Source organism: Anopheles moucheti, chromosome 3 (assembly GCF_943734755.1).
Source record: "Anopheles moucheti chromosome 3, idAnoMoucSN_F20_07, whole genome shotgun sequence".
In the NCBI taxonomy this organism is placed as follows: domain Eukaryota; kingdom Metazoa; phylum Arthropoda; class Insecta; order Diptera; family Culicidae; genus Anopheles; species Anopheles moucheti.
The window spans coordinates 45,662,538-45,682,502 of NC_069141.1; the positions used below are offsets into that span (position 1 = coordinate 45,662,538).

Genomic DNA, 19,965 nt, shown 5'->3' on the forward strand with positions numbered 1-19,965 from the left:
GATCTACACCGGATCAATCAATTGGCTATGTAAACATAATTGTTTTTTACTACCAGATCGAGCGGTAAGAGTGACCCATATTTTTGTTACTTTTGTACATCCATCGGTTGGTGAGCCATTCGATTACTAATTCTACATCGTCTGATTGTACATCGGATGAGTTTTGAAGATGTGAAGATGTGTGTTGTTGTTTACAACTATAAATTAGTGCTTTTGCAAAACTTTAATTTGATATTCGCAAAAAAATCGTTGTATTTTTCTTTTACTCTCAGTAGAAAAAAATACACTTAGAATAACTGGTTCTTCATGAGCCCAGCGGAATGTACCGATCGATGAGATTGTACATTTTGCAATCAAACACACGTTTCGGGGGTTCACAGGCGAATTAATGCGATGCATATTGAATGATCGGAGTAAACAGCACGATAACGAATCATCCACCTCCTTAGCATTTTGAATGTCATGATCATTTCCATATTTCTTTTGCCTAGCATCGTTTAAATCTCATAAAACCCATGTGCACTATTGTTCGGAGAAGGAATAACACGGTTGGGAGTGTGTGTGTTTTGTTTTATTTTTGTTAAAATATACACTGTTCGGAGTTGTTTGTTGTTTTTGTTTGTTCGTTACGCATCATGTTCTCCTACATAGCAGAAAATTGATTTCAGTATTGTTTTTCTTATCTCGTTCCCTAAGATATCTCTAAGCAATTGCTGACAAGGATGTAATTTCACTATTTCGATACATTTCGTTCGCTAATATGCATTTGTTGCTTGTCAATTTATATGTTATAATAATGTGTTTCAATTGTTCGTCATCAATACTTTCGTTTCATGGTAGTAGTACACAGATAGCATTAATCTTTAGGATGCCTTGGAGCATTCACGTTAGTGCCGTTAATGCTGCATTTACATTACTTTTGAGCTAGAGCGGTTGAAGATGATCGATTAAATTGTACTCCACCGACAGTGTTACCATTCAAAGATTCATTAAAAGGTTGAGCAGGATTCTTCGATTCCCGTTCCGTGAGTCGCTGTTTTAGTAATCGGATTTTATCTTCTTTCTAAAATGATCGAAATGCATTAATTTTGTAAGTGCATGCATATGCACTACGCACGCTAGGATTTTTATCTCATGTTCACTTACTTGAGCGATTAATTTCTGGAGATCGTCATTTTCTGATATCAATTTTTGGTAGCGTTCTTCGTCTTCCTTTGAAATTCCGGTATCAGTGCTGAATTTAGACTCGACCTTATCCTTAGGATGGCGCAGAACTTCGATTACCTGAAGTGAATATAACAGAGGCATATGCGTGCACGTGGTATATTTCCTGACAGTTATCATTCGATCATGCGCTTACCTTCGGCACGAATATTAGTAGCATACTGAGGAAGCAACAAAATATGACAGCCAACGCAACAAAGGCGAAGGACGCATCTTGCTGTGACGCTATCACCATAGCAACCGGTGCAGTGATCAAACATAGCACCACCACGTTGTAAATACTCATTCCTACGTAACGAGAGTCGTTTATTTGCTTCACCTTGATGGAACGTGTCTCATATGCCAAGAAGAGTCCGAACACTAGTATCAATCCCTTAAAGCCGTAAATCACCCCTGAAAGCAAGCGTATCAGAATGTTAGCATGCCTACTCAGTTTCAACAGTTTAAATCTAAAAGGACTTATTGCTTATAACTAAAGATTGCATTCTGTGCAAATTGGGATTGGCTGAGAGACAATTCGTTGTCCAAACTCCAAGCCTTATCCAGGATTTAATAAGATTACTCAACTCTTATGAAACATTTGCTATAAAAGCATTCAAATAATTTTGTTGAAATTGAATAAGGAACCGTTCAAAATATATAGATATAAATTTAAAAAAACTGAATGTACTGTACCTAACCAAACGGAATTGTTGTGGCTTTCACAGTGTTCCAACTCTGGCCGTATTTTAACATCATCATTAGAAGAAATCGGATCCTCTAGCGGGAATGTCTCTAGCCTTCGTTGTAGAGGATCTTGCATTTGCCAGGTCAGCAGTATTACTAAGTCCACCGTCAATAGTCCAGACACCATTGTATACAATTTCCATGGCTCCACTTTTTTCTGTTCATTAGTGTAACAAAAATAATTTAAGTCAGTGCTCTTCTTATCTCTCATATGAAAGCTGAGTTACGAGATTAAACTAGTCTTTGGAAAATGTGTACAAACCTTTGGATCCGTTTTAGTTTTCGTTGTAAAGCGATGCACTCGCCATACTTTGCTAAACATGGCTCCGTACGCTAAGGTGAATCCTGTCGACAGGATCCATGCTCTAGCCTGACAAACCTGTTATCGGAGAAACATTTGAAATGGTTAATTACTCTGCAACTTAACATGCGTTCGCCAAACTAAAGTAAAGCATACTTTTGGATAGTTTTCCGCAGTTATAAACTGTCCATCAATACCCAACAAAATGACGGACACGAGGCAGATGATCACTCCAAAAAGCATGATGGTATTGCACACGGGATGTGACGATTGAATAACTCTGAATTTCATTAGAAATACAACAGTATTAACAAATTTGTGTGCAATTTTTAACCAGCATTTTCTATTTGTGTTACCTTCGATGTCTGTGCCAAATGTTGAATATGATGAGTGTTATTGCTACCAGTATGCCAAAACTTGATATAGTGCTCATACAGATAAACAGTGGCAATGAAACTGTTCTTAAAACCCGTCTTACAATCGTACGATCCTGGGGGACCTGTAATGCGCATGAATCATAATGTCATATACATTAGAAAAATGCAACAAAAAAGATCAGTAAGAGTAACCTTCTCTCCGTCCCATTTCTCCTTGTTAAACCAGGTAAGATTGTCGGCTTGCGTGTCGTAGTATCCTAGCTTGTAGTACTGCCCATCAATCATTTGCTCAATCTGAGTCAACGCAATACGATCACCCTGCGAACTGAAAGCAACAACACCCTGTTAAACGAAAAGCAAAGATTGTTTATTGTATGAATGAACCAGTCGACAATACGGTTGCACAAAACAGTTCGCTTACCGATACGCCTAGAAATTGGGTTGAGTTCATGGCGGCGTAAATAGCGTTTGCTATTTCCTTATCAGTGTACGTGAAGTCTTTCAGATTTTTACCCGAGTTTTGCTCCGTTAGCCTTTGCATCGTTTTATTGAATGCTAATGCCACACTCCACACCGCATCATATGCGAGTGGAGCCTCCTGGTAACCTTCCGGATAGCGATTGTGGCTGATATCGTAGCCCTCCTCAATTAAAGCAGCATTCAACCGTTTTCTAAAAATAAACAATAACATCATGCAAATCATTTCCACTCAGTGGAAGCACTCAGTGACCCCGTACCGAAAATCCTCTGATGACATTCCTGATATCGTTTTTTGATTGTTCTGATTCCACATTAACGCCTCCGTTGTTAAATGTCCTTCGGCAGCCATCTTCATCTGTTCTTTGGTGCATGAAATGTTTTCATTCTTCAGGTTTACCTCGTACCAGTTGTCCTCGTACCAGCCTTTAAAAATGATTAGATTCGATAATGTGCACATCACAGCACAAACTTTTATGGTTTGAGTTAATATCAATATCAATACTAACCGATAAAGAACCATACATAAGCCCTTCCGTATAGCTGCTGTTTATACATCTCGCAAAGCACTCGCCGTGCCGCCACCACGTAAAACAATCCCACTATGATACGTGCATCCTGCCGTCGTAAATTTCTTACTGCATCCGTTGGATCTGATAGAAATGATTGTCTTGTCACTATTTCGATGCCGGCATCTTTGCATCTAGTTTCTAAATCCTCTACCGTCTGCAAGAAAATTGTTGAAACGTATTATTATATACTTGTTTGTAAAATATAAAAATTGGATTAGGTGCGATGACTGGGTATAATAAAAAAACGGATGGGTAAATGTTACAGCAGTATAACGAATGATTTGAGAAACTGTGGCCAAACATGTTTACCAGTTTTAATTTTGGTTTGATTTAGTTAGAACTGCCAGGCTATATAGATTAATTTTTACCACGTAGTCAGATGATCAGTCCTTGCTACGGGGGCTTGTTCCAGATGGGATTTCCCCTCGGTCCTGTCGTGTGACGACCGGCGCCGCTACAAATACACCACCAGACCGCGCCCCATATATAAATGTATAAGTGACAAAAGGCGAATGTGGCTGCCCAGCTCAAAGTCGCTATAAAAATATGCTGTTCATTCTTTGCTACTAGAGGCCAGTGTAGATGTGATTCGAGCCATTATATTCTCTATATTGCTATAATTATTATTTATTGACGAATGTCTGCCAAATTAACACACACTAATTTCTACTTTACTAAGGGCTAAACTAAGGGGCAGTATACTAAGGGTAATGAAGATAGGATCGTAATCTGGAAATGAATACAGGAAGAAAATGGTGGAAATCAAATAAATGAGGCGAAGCATTGATCGAACAATGCACGCAGCAAAGGATCATTGCGATTAACGGATATACGGCGTCTAAGAATGATTAAAGGAGGACGAATTTGAAGGGAACAATTGGGAACATAAAAAGGAACTGAGCACAGTAGCGACGATCGAACAAGAGGGGAAAACTGAAAACCGAGCCATGTCACCTATACCCCGCTATCACATAATTATCGCTTCATTCATTTGTTCATAATTGATTATTAACAATGCTGTTCATAGAGATGGACATGATCTAGCTAAGATTGAACTCTTAACTGTTGGAAGCATTTATGTTTTAGCCAATGTAAATGCATTTCATATGTTAAGTCAATATCAACGTCAAGCTACTGATATTGATGACGTTAAAGTTGAAAAATAGAGCTTGTACTATTACTAATGTAGCAATTCATATTTCACATACCGATATGAAGACTTCCTCTGCTTGTTGCAAGATTGCCACCCTTGACCAGCCAAACTTTTGCATCAGTTTAATTCTAGTAGGGTTATGGACTGTAGCCGATGGGTGAGTTCTAAACAGCGTAGGAAATCGACTGCGATCGGAAAGAGCCGGACTGGAAGCTCCATAGCATAACTAAAACATATTAGCAACAGAATGGTCATACGTAAAATAGTATATAACAACCTATAACTAACTATATTTACCACAACTAAATTCCACATTTTAGCTGCTTCTGCTACCGTCGTACAAACTGTGCTACACCCCGCTAACAGCATCAGCTTTTGTGGTGAATTGTATAGCAAGTTGTACATAACGCTCGCTCCAAGACCTGGTTCGCACTGCAAGTGTATAGGGGAAATTCAGCATTGGATTGGTTAAGCAGAACTTCTTCTGGTATGTTAATTCCACAATCACCTCGCTATCATTACTGTGAAGCGTTAAGTTGAACCCTGGCAAAAGGTCTGGGTTTTCATTCACATCCTGTAGGGCCAGCTTGGCGGCTGGCATGCATGCCTGTCCTCCCTGCCAACCACCCTTTCCTCCTATAGGAAAGATTCCACCAATATGCAGCTGATTTGCTCCATTTACGCTACCGACAAATAGGACTGTTAACAGCAAGTAGAACACTGTAGGGTACTGCAGGAAGCATGTTACCTGTAATGTGCAATGATAAACTAGTTACATTGCTCTGGAATTCTCGCTAGACAATGTTATTAACGGATGGCAATACTTACACTGCTATATATTTCGCTAAAATATCTATAATCGGACTTTAAAGCTCTATTTTTCATTTTGCAACTTTTCTCTATAAAACAGTTGAGCTAAGAGGCTGTAGTAGACCGTGTACTTAAATGATATGACGAATTAATGTAACACCAATTTGTACCTGTAAAATCGAAAATGGAATTATTTGCCCTGACACTAATCGAGCGATGCATTGTAAGTGATATGTATCTGCTGTTTTGTTGGTGAAATCTTAGTTGAACACTTATGCTCGGTCCTTAATTTCCATGCTGCTCTGGCGTGTGCGAAATGTACTTCACACACCACTTCAGGTAGTGATGTAATTATTCCATCAACATAATCAAACATTTCATCCCTAGTCGCCAGTCAGATATACCACGTCCTAGGCTTAAAGTCGTATGAAGAGCAAAAATGAACTTATACCGATAAAAGATGCCACAAAGTCACTGTTCGTGTTTTACACAAAGTTGTTTATGGTAGCAACTACTCAGTAACGACTAACTGTTGAATCGCTGTAGTTTAACCAGATTTTTTTATATCGCAGCTTGAAGCTTTTAAGGTGGCCTTTCATCAAATTTACATAATCTCTTTGGGTTTGAATGAGTAAAGCAACTTCAATTGAAATCAATTGCGAAAAAATATGTGAAAAAGAAAATATTTGCGAGTTTTTTGAGTTTTGTACACTTTGGCGCAAGCATTAATTTCAACATGCATTGTAAATGTATATTTGGACGAGATTGTTTCCACATCGACACTAATTTACATCCTATACACACCTATCGTTTCACATTGGCGATAAAAGCGTACGCCAAGCACCGGATAATGTACCACTTTAGAGAAGATGGTTTGAGCAACAACTATTTCCAATAACTATTTGTATCATAGGTGCGTACAACATTTCTCACATATGCACGAAGCTTGAATCAAAAACTCCAACTCAAACAGTAATGTACCTTGCGTGAAAGCTTCACAAATATCCTTATGCCTTTCCACAAGCAGAACACTGTTGAAGAATGTTTCTGCCTTGTTTCTTGCGTATGTCTTTTTGTGTCACATTGTTACGCATGCGCTTACGGCGTGTTTTGTCTGTATGCGTATTTGCGAAAATTTTTAGAACTGGTTGAAAAAAATGTTATCACTCTAAAAATATTTGCCCCGTAAAGCAGTAGTGAGGAACCATGTGCTTTTCAAATGCTTTTATTGTATTATTATTCAAAAAATATAACGTAATGAATGCGTATTACTTCGTGCAGTTTGAAATAAATGTCAAATATTTGTAACAATATTAATTGATTTTGTTTATACTGAAAGCGATTCGATGGTTTACGAACGTTCAATGTTTTCATGAGTTACAGTGATTATTTGCTTCTGTCGGTCCAGCAATCTCAGGCCAGAATCATTCAGATTCATTGATTTTGGTTGCACTTATTTCAACGTAATTTATCGTATTAACATACTTTTTTTTAAGAGTTTAGAATTATCCATGAGGATATGTTCCATCGTGCAGCCAGCTAAACTACTTTGTTTAAACTGTTACAAAGTGTTGAGCAACTGAAATGTATACTTCATTTAAAATTTACTTCAATTTAACTTCAATTAAATCAATTCAATTTAAATTAAAATGTGATTTAAGCAGGTGAACAATGAACTTATACAGGATTCGAAAGTAAAGGAAAGTTTTCAATAAATTGTTTATCTCTAGATGCGGCTCGGAAAACTCTTTGGAGTTTTCTGAATGATATTAAATAAAAATATTCGTGTAACTTAACAAATGTTTCAGTTTTAGGAAATTTAGGAAATTTTCAAATATAATTCGAATAAACCAACTATGCTTTCACAGGTCTGAACATTTCAACGAAGCAGTATAGCTCAGGAACATAGCTGTCAAGCATTCACAAAACACAACATTCGCGCGTTTTCCGCTCTTGTAATCAAACGTACGACCAGTTTTGTGTTGTGATTTTCTGTAAACTGTATTACGAATTTAGTGCTTTCCACGTGCAGTGCCATGTCTAATTTGAAACCTTTGCAATGCCTCAACCTAGGTACCCAATTTCACGCAACAATTACGTTATATTCTGTAACAATATATTTCTCGTTGTAGACAAACCACAGCAGAGAACATTCGTCGAATTCTTCACAGCACTGGGAGAGGTATGCAAACTATGTTCGCTTGATTTGGTCTTCTAACGTTTCATTAATTATTACCGTTTTCAGAAACCTGCCAGTACAGTGCGAATTTTTGATCGATCGGATTACTACAGCTGCCATGGCGAAGACGCAGCCTTTGTGGCGAAAATACTGTTCAAGTCCACGAACGTGATAAAGATAATGGAAATCGATGATCACCAACTGCCATACGTTTCTTTGAGTAAAAACAATTTCGAGGGCCTGATACGAGAGCTGCTGCTTGTGCGCAATTATCGCATAGAAGTGTACACAAAATCTTCGAAAAAGAAACTTGAGAACGAGTGGTCAATCCAGTACAAAGGGTCTCCAGGCAATCTGGCTCACTTCGAAGACGTTTTGTTTAACAACAATAATGAAATGGTGAACGGATCAGCCCTGATTGCTTTACACGTTCGCCAAGAATTGAAGCAGCGGATGATTGGGCTGGGTTTCGTCGACGTAAACGAAAGGCGCATGGGTGTGATCGAGTTTGTCGACGATGACTTCTGCACTGAGTTAGAGGCTCTAATTGTCCAGTTGAGCCCTAAAGAATGTCTGCTTCCTAACGCTACCACAGAGGTGATTTTGTGGAATAAGAAAAAAAAATGAACAGTGTTTAATCTCCTTTCTCTTCTTGTATTTACCATTTAGTATGAACGTATCGAACAAATAATGAAGAGAAATAATGTGATCATCACAACTCGAAAAGCGAAGGAATTCTCGATGGAGAAACCCGAGATTATCGAATGTTTGAACAAACTGCTTCGTTTTCGAGAGGGACAACAGCAAAATGCAAATACCATTCCCGAGGCATCAAAGGCGGTCGCGATGAGTGCGCTTGGCGTGGCTTTAACATATCTTGAACTAACGAACGAGATAGCCAATCACGGCCAATTCCAGCTGAGTTCCCTTGATTCAAACCGGTAAAAACATAGATGTACCTTCTTAACTAGCATAGGAAACGTTATTTTACTCTCGTCTTTTTATCATCTTAAACAGTTACGTTGCGTTGGATGCGGCAGCAGTATCAGCGCTGAATCTCTTTCCCAAACCGGGCACATCAACCAAATCGAGCAGTTACCGTTGGCAGAGTGTGCTTGGTGTACTTGATCGGTGCCGCACGCCACAAGGTCATCGTTTGATGGCACAATGGATCAAACAACCGTTGCGAGACTATGAGCTTATCAAGGATCGTCACGACATTGTAGAGCACTTTATTGATAATACGACAATGCGCATGGAACTGTACGATAATCACCTGAAGAAGCTGCCAGATATAATGTTCGTGCTTAAGCGGCTGTTACGGCGTAAAGCTTCTTTGCAGGACATTTTCCGTTTGTACCAAGTAATACTACGTGTGCCTAGGATGATGAGTCTGCTTGATATACATGATGCAGGAAATGTAGCTGTGCTTAACAATGTATACAAGCCGATCAAGGATAGTTTGGCAGATTTGAAGTTATTCAAGGCGATGGTTGAACAAATTATTGATTTGGAAGCCGTCGAACAAGGTGAATATCTCGTAAAAGCTGATTTTGATAGTCAGTTGCAGGAACGGAAACAGGAGATGGATGAAATTCATTCCAAAATGAAACGCCACCTTTCTGCGGTAGCAAAAGACATCGGGTTAGAGGCTGGGTCATCCATCAAGCTGGATTTTGTAAGCCAACATGGATTTCATTTTCGAATCACGCTGAAGGATGAAACTTTGATACGGAAGAACAATTCTTATCGTATTCTGGATGCGATCAAAGGTGGCGTGCGGTTTACCACAACCAAACTGCAGGACTACAACGAATCCTTTGCTACGTTGAAGAGTGCTTATGAAGAACAACAGCAAGCAATAGTTTCAGAGGTGATTCGTGTGGCTATAGGGTACATAGAACCATGGACGATGCTCAACAGCCAAATAGCCCAGTTAGATTGTTTGGTAAGCTTTGCCGTTAGCGCTTCAACTGCACCGACTCCTTATGTACGGCCCAAAATGCAAAAAGATGGCCCAAGTGTCTTGAAACTTTTCCAAATTCGTCACCCGTGCCTCGAACTTCAAGAAGATGTTAACTTTATCGCTAACGATGCAATGTTCGATGCTAAAGATGCAACCATGTATATCATTACCGGACCAAACATGGGTGGCAAAAGCACCTACATCAGATCTGTCGGTGTTGCAGTACTGATGGCACACGTCGGCGCATTTGTTCCGTGCCAAAGTGCCGAAATGTCCATCGTGGATTCTATCCTGGGTCGTGTCGGTGCGGATGATAATTTTACTAAAGGGCTCAGCACGTTTATGGTAGAAATGATTGAAACAGCTGGAATTATTCGTAAAGCAACAGATAAATCTCTTGTAATAATCGACGAACTTGGACGTGGCACATCAACCTACGAGGGATGCGGTATCGCGTGGTCTATTGCCGAGTGGTTAGCCAAGGAAAGCAAATGCTTCACTCTATTCGCCACACACTTCCAAGAAATAACTGACCTTGCAACGTACGTGCCGAATGTTAAAAACTGTCACATGGAAGCTATCGTCGACGGGGAACGAATGACTTTATTGTATCAAGTTATGCCAGGTGTGATGGAGAAGAGCTTCGGAATACAGGTCGCCAAATTAGCCAACTTTCCTCCTAGTGTGATCAAGGTAAGACATAGCACCGTTTATCCTAGCCAGGAAATTTTTTTCCTATGTCAACGTCAATTCTACGTCAAATCTGTCATCTACTTGCAGCTCGCTCAAAAATTCTACAATGAGTGTGAAGATCATCGAGGATCCCTTAAAGAGAAACAAGATAACGCCGGTTTGGCTTTGCTACAAACATGTTTTGATGAGATTGATAATTTCGATGGTAATAGCGATACTTTTTCTTTATCAACCGATGTGCTGCAGAATCTACGATCGCTGATGAATTGAATGCATATATTATCATTGCATTTTGCATTGTAATTTTTAGTAGATGTGCCATGAATAAACAGGATTGTTCAAATTGAAGAAAAATAATGCAATGTGTTTTTAATTTGCAAAGTCCGTTACAAAGTTCGTTATTTGAAAAGATTCATAACGCCTGTGAGTTCAAGTTAAGCTGACAAACATATGTGGTTGATGGGATTGTTATATTCAAAAGAAAAAACGTTTGCCGGTTGTTGAATAAAAATCCGGTGCCTTAGACTAATGTTAAGTTCAAAGTAAAGTTTTTTTAACGGAATAAAGCAGGATGTAGAACAATTAGTGCACTATTAAATACAATATGAAAATAACCTGCCATGTACCATTTGTGGTACAAAAACAACATCTATTTTGCTTTAACGTTATATGAATAGCATGAACAGTGTTGAAAATCTACTGTTTTCTTTCTCCCTTGGCTTGTACATCTGTACATAATGAACGTAAAGCATTAACTGCAAAATGGTCCGGTGCTAGCAGAAAATCACTGAATGTTCATTATTACATTTCGTAGTATTATTAGAACTTTCTTAAGTGGGTAGTTTTTTTCCTTGGCCGTAAGTGTTAAACACGTCCAATAAAATTAGGTCATAAAACTAAATCTACGCATTCTAACCAAAAATACCTCTTAATTTTTTTTTAGAAACAATAGAAGTAAAAAAAATAGTTCGCATTTCTAAAAGTGATCACAGTACAGCAGCATATATTCGGCAAGCAGTTTTTAGGTGGATTGAAATATCTTAACGTTTTTTCTCAGTCTAACATGGTACTGACGGGGATCATGATTCCATTCCACGTTTCTTCGATGATTTGCTATGTTCAATTCTCTGCGTCTTCCGTGCTAATGCTTGAAGCGTGCATAGAGAGTTGAATCAGCCACAGAACGAGTTTTTTCCAACGAGCGAGCAAGATTCATCTTTACGCTAAGGCAGGCACTCAATCGTGGTTGGCTTTCATCGCTATCGTCATTGCAGTGATCATCGGCGAGGTCTTCGTCGTTTTCAGTCATTCGGCGTCCGCGAAGCCGTCCAGAGCAGCTCGTTCGTTCGGAAACGTGTGTGGAGTAGATAACCGAAGTGTCTGGAACGACACAGTGTTAAAAGAGAAAGAAAATAAAACATAATCAGTCGCACTAGAGCAAGATATTGGCTAGGGATGATCAATACAGTACAAAGAAGTGAAAATATGTGTGAATAAATATGCAGAACTGGGTTGGTTTTTGCGCTGAAAACATGTCAAGTTATTTGTAAACCCGCATATCCGTGTTTCCTGTTGTTGCTTTTTACATTTGCGAGCTTGTTAGATGCTGCGATGAAAGGCGGACAGCGGAAGGCTGTATGGAAATCTTTTGCAGCCAGCCTGCTTTACAACAGTGTCGTGTGCAGTAGTGGAGTGCCATGTGTTAGTGTAACGTAACTGACCAATCGTCATTAACGTTCGCTATATTAGCTACACTGACGTGATACGGTATCCACGATCCAGCTCCTTTAGTTTGTTTTCGAATAAATCTTCAAGGTGTTGTTTTTCGCTACCTCAAAGATACAGCTAAAAGCTATAAACAAGTAGCATCGTTACCATACGTGATAGCAGGAAACCAAGCTTAAACAACTATGATAAATCTGCAAGTGTTGGAGTTGCGGCAGTTCTGCCAGTTGTAGTTCAGAGAAAAAGATTCAGCTTTTCAACAGAAAAAAAGAATTCGCTTTATTTAAATTTTTTTAGCTTTCATTATGTGAGAGATGTATACCGGGTTGCAGCTGTGGACAACTTAATCGTTTCGGTATCATATGGAAGCCAACGAGTGTTGCAAGTCAATTGATTTTTGTCTCGTTTGCTGCCCTGTTTCCTGATCCCGAAAAAGGGTTCGTCGCTTTAACTAGTTGCTACCGCTGCTGTTGTTGCAGTCTTTCGTTGTGGTCGTGAGCAAATCGTGTGTTTTTATGCGTTTGCTATTTGGCAATTATCGGCAATCGGTATGGTGAATAACTTGGTCTAATACGTGATATCACTTGGTGTTTAATATGTGTCGTGAATGTACAAGTAGCATGATACCTAGGGTTTTGCTTTTTGTTTTTATAACGCGGTGTGGTGATCTTATTATAATACTATCAGTACGTTAAGCACTGGGTAGCGCATTATGTAAAAGATGTTACTGCGGAACGAAAAATGTCATTAGTGACTGAAAACTGTTACTCCTTGTACTGAGCCGGGTGCAGTTGTAACTTGTAAAAAACAGGGATTTGCACATCGTGGTGCACAGGTCGTCATTATTATTCTGCCTTTCTTTTAGCAAGGCCATAAAATGATCTTAGAAGCAAGAGGATAAAATGAGAAACGTTGCAGCGGCGCTGTTTGTTATTCTCACAATCTTCAAATTAAGGTAGGTGTTGTCAAACAATGGTGCGATGGTATAATGTGATAAATGTGTTGTGTCTTCGTTTGGAAACGTCTTTCCGGTTTATTTTTCTATTACTAAATTATGAAACTGGACACTAAAAATAGTAATAAAATTGAGTTTTGATAATGTTATTGCTTTCATTACTTATACCTCGAATAATTATTAGTTTTGTCACCTGAAAAGCACTGCAGCTAACAATAAAAGGGGTTATTCTTAAAATGTATCTAACAGATACTGTAACTATTTTTGTAACTTATGCATCTAGTACAACTAAGCCAATGTAACAGTTTGTTGATCAATCTTTTGAAATTCATCGATACGTAAATTAAATTAGAAAACATCAAACTTACTATTTCAACAACGTTTCGTATAGTACAGAAGTGTACATGATATAATCACAGATTTACGTTTCGTAATGTGTAACGTTGCTTTACGGAAAATAATATACAATCGCTAGTTAACTAAGACATCCAATTACCATCCCGTTTAATATGTTTGTTTGCGCAGGGCTGCTAAATGTTTCGTATCAACAGTACTTTGCTCGCGTATACCAGGTCTTACGCAAACCCAGCGTCAGATATGCACAGAATCCTCAGATGCTGTTGTATCATTAGCATCCGGACAGATGTTGGGAGCGAGTGAATGTCAAAAACAGTTTTACGGTAAGGATTATTCACATTACATACTCGACACATTTGTCTTATGCGGATTTTTTTTGTAAATATTTTAATAGGTCATCGATGGAACTGTACTCACGTTTGGAATAATGATATGCTCGGACAGATAATAGTAATAGGTACAAACATAATTTTACTAAGTGAACCAAAATACCGTGCACAATTCGTGGCAGCGATTCATGTGTTCGACAACTTTAATGATATATTAATTTGGACTCGTTTTATTGATATGTTGAATTACGTAATATATTCATTAGAAGAAATGTAATTCAACAACAGTTTGCTATTGTCTTCCAGGTTCAAAAGAGGCTGCATATACATATGGTATAACTAGCGCTGGAGCAGTTTACTCCATTACTGCAGCATGCGCTAAAGGAAACATTACAACGTGTGGTTGTGATACGAAACAAAAAAGTTTTTCTTCCAGCGAGACTGAAGTGAGTGCAAAACGTCCATTCAGCAATGTTATGTGGCTTGTTTTGTTTATATTTTGTGATAGCCATGTTGCCATGTTTCATTTTGCTGATAACGTTTCATCATATTTATCGTTCTCTGTTATTGTTTTTATCACTCTCTCTCTCGTTTTCTTTCTTCCATGTATACATATTCTTTTAGTAGAACTGGAAATGGGGAGGTTGTTCCGTGGACATTGGTTACGGTATGCGGTTTGCAAAAAAATTTCTCGATGCCCGTGAAATCGAAAACGATAACCGCAGTCTTATGAACCTGCACAATAATCGTGTCGGAAGAAAGGTAAATTGAAAATTCGTTTAAGTCATAATACCATAATGTCATAATGTCAATAATTCTTCCACCTAGAATTCAATTATTAAAGTTGTTTTTTTTTTAATATGCAGAGCATGCTTCAACCGCGAAGCAAAACGATATAAAACAAAAAATCTGTTGAAATGTGTTTATCAATTTAATTTACTAAAGTAACCTACAGTACAGTAATCAACTATTTTCCGTTTCCTTGGATTTGCCACAATGTTTTTTTTTTCTTTTTAAAGATAGTGAAGCTTCTCTTAAGGACTGAATGTAAATGCCACGGCGTTAGTGGATCCTGTGCCATGAAAACCTGCTGGAAAAGTCTTCCGTCGTTTCACGTTATTGGTAACACCATGATGAAGAAATACCGCAAAGCCAAGATGGTACACGGGATTCACCTGCGAAACAGTCATCTTCAACTCGTGCTGAAACGGTATGCATGTACGTTCATTCCCTTATTAGTTTTGCTTCTAACTCTCACATTCCGTTGATAGTAAAGGCAACAAAATGCAGCAAAAACATGGAAATTTACAGAATGATGGTCAAATTCCGAAAAGAACGGAGTTGATCTATCTGGAGCCTTCGCCAAATTATTGTGAGCGTAATATCAGTATTGGTGTTCTGGGCACAACAGACAGAAATTGCAATCGTACTTCAACTTCCATGGATCGCTGTGATCTACTCTGTTGCGGACGAGGCTACAACACGCACCAGATCGACCGGACCTGGCAGTGTAATTGTAAATTCAAATGGTGTTGCACTGTGACATGCGATGTCTGCTCCGAGCGTAAGGAAGAATACACTTGTAAATAAACTAGCATTACAGTACGCGTAGTAACATTACGGTCAACTTTTATTAAAGTCTTACAAATATGTCACAAATATCCTGGATAAATTTATTACGCATCTGATTATAAAAGGAATTTATATTTCACTTTAGGAACTCCGTTTGAAATCGACAACAAATCTACATGAAATTGGTTCATTGCATTTCATTCTCACAACACTAAATTAGCAATGTGATCATTGCCACCATGAAAGACGTTAATATAACACCTATACAATCACTGATATCGTTGGTGAAAATATACTACTTCAAATTTAAACGCAAGTCATGTCACAATACTGCGAATGACACAATTATTGATAGGCTTATATTCAAAAACTTAAATCGACAATCCGACAACCGACAAACTAGAAACGAACTGTTTGTAAAGTAAAACTGTTGCTAGTCGATAATGCTGTAGTATTCATTGTTAATGCTATTCAAAACTGTTTGTCCGTGCAGTAGCTCGCCATTAAACAATTACAAAAGCAGAAGACGAAGCCCTTTTAAGTAAATTTTAATTTCAAATATGAATTTAATCCAATCACATCCCAGGCGATGGAGACGCTTGGTTATTGTTTTCATAAAACTTCCTATGCGTTCAACCGTTAAGTTTAAGGGATCCACTGGGTCTAGTAAACCGCATCGATACAGCGAATAAATTAATGTGATAAAAATCAATAATAGCGTTTTGTGCGTAACATAAAGTTGAAGCGTTTTCTCTCCCCGTAAGCAAGCACACGTGATAAAAAGATCTCTTCCTATTGAAACCGCCACCGAAAAGAAGCTTCACCAATATTGCGAACCGATGCAAAACCCAATGCACCAGCACTACCCAAAAAGCCGTGTCTATCTATAGCAATCGCTGCGAAGCTTCTAACAGGCTGTTTGTGTCAGAAGCTCGCCGAGTGTTTGATATACATTTATGTCAAATGACCATCGCACCAATATTTGTGCAAACTACTAGCAAACGGGCATGCGCATAGCGGATTGCAACGAGCAGCGCTTTTTCATTGATTCTTTTCTTGCCAGTTTTGTAGCGCGAAGTCAAAGATTTTGGGTGGTCGAATAAACGGGCTTGTGCAACGGAATATCAGTTCGAGTGTCCTCGGGTGTATGCACATTTCAAAGGGCTTGGCACTACAGCTCGCTGTACCGTAGTGCGGTTGTGCTGCAACAACTGTTGGATATCGAAATATGATAACTCCACCGTTGCGGTATGTCCGACCCAATACTCCATATTTGTTCTGCGTACGCTCGTGTTCGTTGGTATGCTCATTAGTTTAGCTGGTACTGGAAAAAAGTTCTAGTTCCGAGAAAAGCTGTGCGCCGTGGGGTCCTTGTGCTTATAGTGTGTTCGCGATATGTGTAAAACAGTGTATTGAGGAAGTACCGCGTATCACAAAATCAATGGTCTTCGACTATCGAATACGCCACGCGGTGAAGGTGCTGTGCTGCATAGCAGGCCAAAAAATGTTAGAAAGATAAGCATGCCTGGTTGGCTGATACGGTTCTTTTTTCCTCGCCGCAAATCGTAGTGCACCATCCTGGCTCATGTTGCCATTTCGTTTTGCTACACAATTGACAAACCAATTTCTGTGCATGTGTATGAATAAGGTAAACGAAACAAACATAGTTAAACACAGAAGTGAATAAAATTGGCTCCTTCGACTGCCATTCAATGGGATGACGTGTTGAGGCAAGCTGAGTTAACTCCCTACAACTTATCGCTGGTTGTACATTCAGTTGTACTCATATATACATACTACTTCCTGCTGTGCTACAGTTTAACTAACCGCGAACTAAGTGATTTGTTTCTCCAAAATTTTTGAGGTGCGTTCCATTTGCTGTGCATTTCGTATCGTATGAAGTTCCCGACCACTCACCTCCGTCATCGAAATCATCAGTATCATCATCTTCACCCTCACCCTTGTCGTCATCATAATTTCGAGCAAGGTTACCAGATTACCATTCACATCCTTGAGCGGTAATAGAAAAAGAAGCTTTTGTTAAAAATAACATATCTAGCACGCGCTTCAGGTGCAGAGCAGCAAGAGAGACAGAAACCAAGTTTTCTATCATCCCGATAGTGTGAAATTCTTCTCTGCCAGTTATATGTAAGCATTTTTTCCTTCTTCTTCTTCCTCGATCCAGTATGTACCAATTTTATCAAATGGTATGATTGTTATTTTTAGAATACGAGCTCATGATATTATTTCTGTCCACTTGGAGCCACTGTATAAGAAAACATAAATTCTCCACAAACTCCTCTCCGCATCTGTGTCACTCAACAACTCAATTACTCTCTAAATGTTTCTCTTCTTTCTCTCTTTCTCTCAGTCTTGAGCATCATTCTAACTTGTACATTCCCTTATGGGGCATTACTCACACTTTCTTAAATCTTGAACTTTTATGCTCTTCTCAGCATTCTCTTCTTCAATACCACATTTTATGCTCCTTGTTTCATGACCATTCCTCCTTGAAGCCTTTTTGAGGCCACACATTTGAACATGCCACATATAACTGTAAGAGACGCTTTATGCCAGAAGATCAATATTGCAAAATTTTCACAATGAACGTGACGGACCGCCGGAGCCATGAGCCATGATTAACAGACTCAATAATTATGGTCAGCTATGTACGGCCAACAGATTCTTCTAGTGCCCCATTTTGCCACTGCTTTTGCGGAATTCATGCCTCATTCATTGCTGGGTCTTTTACCACCATAGTAATGAGAGCATGAACAGATAGTCTTATGTGCTCCATTCATACTACCTGCTGCGAGCTAAATTGTGTAGGCGCCTGCGTGCTTATGTATGAGACTGTGTATGATAGAACTACCGAGAGCAGGATTGAAATGTTTCCCCGTTTTTTGTATTATTTTGCTCTATACTAGGGTTTACACACGTTATACTTTCATGCGAATGAGATACTACGCACAGCACAGCTCTTGATAACACACCAGTGCTTCAACAAAAATATATTGCCATTTTACTCCGAAAAACTGTTGGACACTTTGTTTTGACATGAAAGTTGACATGATGTTGAACTAATGAAAGTGATTGGCAAGGTTATTAAAGTTGCAGCGGCCGTGCTTTACTCTTTTTATGTTTCAAATTGCAAATGAAATCATGCAACTATTTACATAAAAGCAAATTAAAGTGGGCCACTTATTGGGGCATTTTTCTTTTGTTTTTTTCTTAAATGCTGGACGCTAATGAGCAATCATATGAGCCATTCACATTTATAATTGACACGAATGCAATTGAACCATCAATCGAACAACCTAATTTGAAACATGATGAGTATGAGTAATTGGCTTGCTGCACAGAATCGAATTGTTTTGCGAATCAACCGTTATTGTTTATTATTCTTTTAGGAAGTCAGTGTATTTCCCAGAACTTTTAGAAGGTTTGTAATACATCATTATACGTTTTTGCAGAATATTTGAAAACAAAAGTACTTCTAGACATTTGACCATTGCAACTGAAGTAAAATCATACGTCTCGTTGAAAATATACGTGGTTTCAAGAATCACATTAATAGCTTACAAGTTTGTAGGACATCAGGGAACACTTAATAACAATTATGTACTACGTCAAGTATGTGATATAAAATCATTTAAAACACTAGTAATTGATTCTGTTTAGCGTATTACGCGTAAATAGGGAAATATGACGCTAATTTCTCGTGAAATTAGATTTTTCGAACATCTGTCACAAATTTGTAATCGATAAAACGAGAAATAGAGAAATTACATTCCAAGGAGTTTGATAAGCAATATGGCGGTAACATTTCGTCCAAAACCTGAACCTTAAATAGCAACGTATACAATATTGTTGTTGATATTTCCTAAGTTATATATTTTATTTTTATATTTCTAATATGACATCTAGGGGCGGCCCGGTGGCATGATGGTAGCGGAGCCGGTCTTCACAAGAACGGACCGGACCAAAATCCCATCCGGACCAATCCCCCGTAGCAAGGACCTACTATCCTGCTACGTGGTAAAATAAGTCGCTACGGCCAGGCCGTTCTAACGAAACAAAAAACAACAACAAAAAAATATGATATCTAGAATGAACTCTTCCGAGCTTCCAGCATATTTTCCCCTATACTGAGCATATCCAAGCAATTGAACATGGAACCTTTACGATGTGATATACTATTGAGTTCCTGATACTAATACCTATAAGTATCAGTCTCAAATAATGTTATTTACCAGTTACGTCCGCTGAATTCAATTACAATTTAACCTTGAAAATGCAAAAAAATCTATATTAGCTCATTTTTGTTAATAAGAAACGTAAAATATAAACAGTCAAATACTTTAGCGCTTAAACATATATCTCATTGGGTGTTACAAAAATATATTGTCTATATCATAATTACGCAAAACTTGAAACTGTGTTTATGTTAAAAAATGTGCAAAATATAATATTGAATGTAGTTACATTACAGGCGTTATATCTTTTGTTGCCGCTGTGTTACCTATAGATAGGAAAACATCTTTGTTGA

General features: G+C 38.4%; 3 protein-coding genes across 4 annotated transcripts; 2 read left to right on the forward strand and 1 right to left on the reverse strand.

Moving 5' to 3' along the window:
• Positions 1–569: 569 nt before the first annotated feature.
• On the reverse strand, positions 570–6,470 carry LOC128301697 (gamma-aminobutyric acid type B receptor subunit 1). The gene is made up of 16 exons (XM_053038291.1): positions 6,445–6,470; positions 5,659–5,810; positions 5,339–5,578; positions 5,128–5,262; positions 4,886–5,056; positions 3,615–3,831; positions 3,366–3,531; positions 3,050–3,299; positions 2,821–2,970; positions 2,608–2,750; positions 2,408–2,531; positions 2,213–2,329; positions 1,900–2,107; positions 1,361–1,617; positions 1,147–1,284; positions 570–1,063 (listed from the first exon to the last, which is right to left on the reverse strand). The coding sequence occupies exons 2-16, from the start codon at positions 5,713–5,715 to the stop codon at positions 914–916; spliced, it is 2,523 nt and encodes an 840-aa protein (XP_052894251.1). The 5' UTR covers positions 5,716–5,810; positions 6,445–6,470; the 3' UTR covers positions 570–913.
• A 1,120-nt stretch (positions 6,471–7,590) lies between these two features.
• On the forward strand, positions 7,591–10,809 carry LOC128302219 (DNA mismatch repair protein spellchecker 1). Of its 2 annotated transcripts, XM_053038988.1 has the most exons (6): positions 7,591–7,713; positions 7,773–7,822; positions 7,886–8,416; positions 8,489–8,760; positions 8,837–10,478; positions 10,566–10,809. In XM_053038988.1, the coding sequence occupies exons 1-6, from the start codon at positions 7,677–7,679 to the stop codon at positions 10,746–10,748; spliced, it is 2,715 nt and encodes a 904-aa protein (XP_052894948.1). In that variant the 5' UTR covers positions 7,591–7,676; the 3' UTR covers positions 10,749–10,809. The 2 variants fall into 2 exon arrangements, with proteins under 2 accessions (XP_052894948.1, XP_052894947.1); XM_053038987.1 differs by having other exon boundaries at positions 8,837–10,809.
• A 2,241-nt stretch (positions 10,810–13,050) lies between these two features.
• LOC128302700 (protein Wnt-2) lies at positions 13,051–15,461 on the forward strand. Its single transcript, XM_053039563.1, has 7 exons — positions 13,051–13,158; positions 13,684–13,838; positions 13,910–13,972; positions 14,151–14,290; positions 14,472–14,606; positions 14,864–15,054; positions 15,116–15,461. Exons 1-7 carry the CDS (start codon positions 13,106–13,108, stop codon positions 15,432–15,434), a joined length of 1,056 nt encoding a protein of 351 aa, XP_052895523.1. The 5' UTR covers positions 13,051–13,105; the 3' UTR covers positions 15,435–15,461.
• Positions 15,462–19,965: the final 4,504 nt, after the last annotated feature.

Excerpts from the sequence above, each read along its gene's own strand:
- LOC128302219 (XM_053038987.1), top strand. The coding sequence starts at position 7,677 with ATGTCTAATTTGAAACCTTTGCAATGCCTCAACCTAG. Across the intron at positions 7,714-7,772 it reads TTTGCAATGCCTCAACCTAG|ACAAACCACAGCAGAGAACA; the intron begins GTACCCAATTTC and ends TTCTCGTTGTAG. Across the intron at positions 7,823-7,885 it reads TCTTCACAGCACTGGGAGAG|AAACCTGCCAGTACAGTGCG; the intron begins GTATGCAAACTA and ends TACCGTTTTCAG.
- LOC128302700 (XM_053039563.1), top strand. The coding sequence starts at position 13,106 with ATGAGAAACGTTGCAGCGGCGCTGTTTGTTATTCTCACAATCTTCAAA. Across the intron at positions 13,839-13,909 it reads ATGTCAAAAACAGTTTTACG|GTCATCGATGGAACTGTACT; the intron begins GTAAGGATTATT and ends ATATTTTAATAG. Across the intron at positions 15,055-15,115 it reads CTTCAACTCGTGCTGAAACG|TAAAGGCAACAAAATGCAGC; the intron begins GTATGCATGTAC and ends TTCCGTTGATAG.
- LOC128301697 (XM_053038291.1), bottom strand. The coding sequence starts at position 5,715 with ATGAAAAATAGAGCTTTAAAGTCCGATTATAGATATTTTAGCGAAATA. Across the intron at positions 3,300-3,365 it reads ATGTCATCAGAGGATTTTCG|AAAACGGTTGAATGCTGCTT; the intron begins GTACGGGGTCAC and ends GTTTATTTTTAG. Across the intron at positions 2,108-2,212 it reads AAACTAAAACGGATCCAAAG|AAAAAAGTGGAGCCATGGAA; the intron begins GTTTGTACACAT and ends ACTAATGAACAG.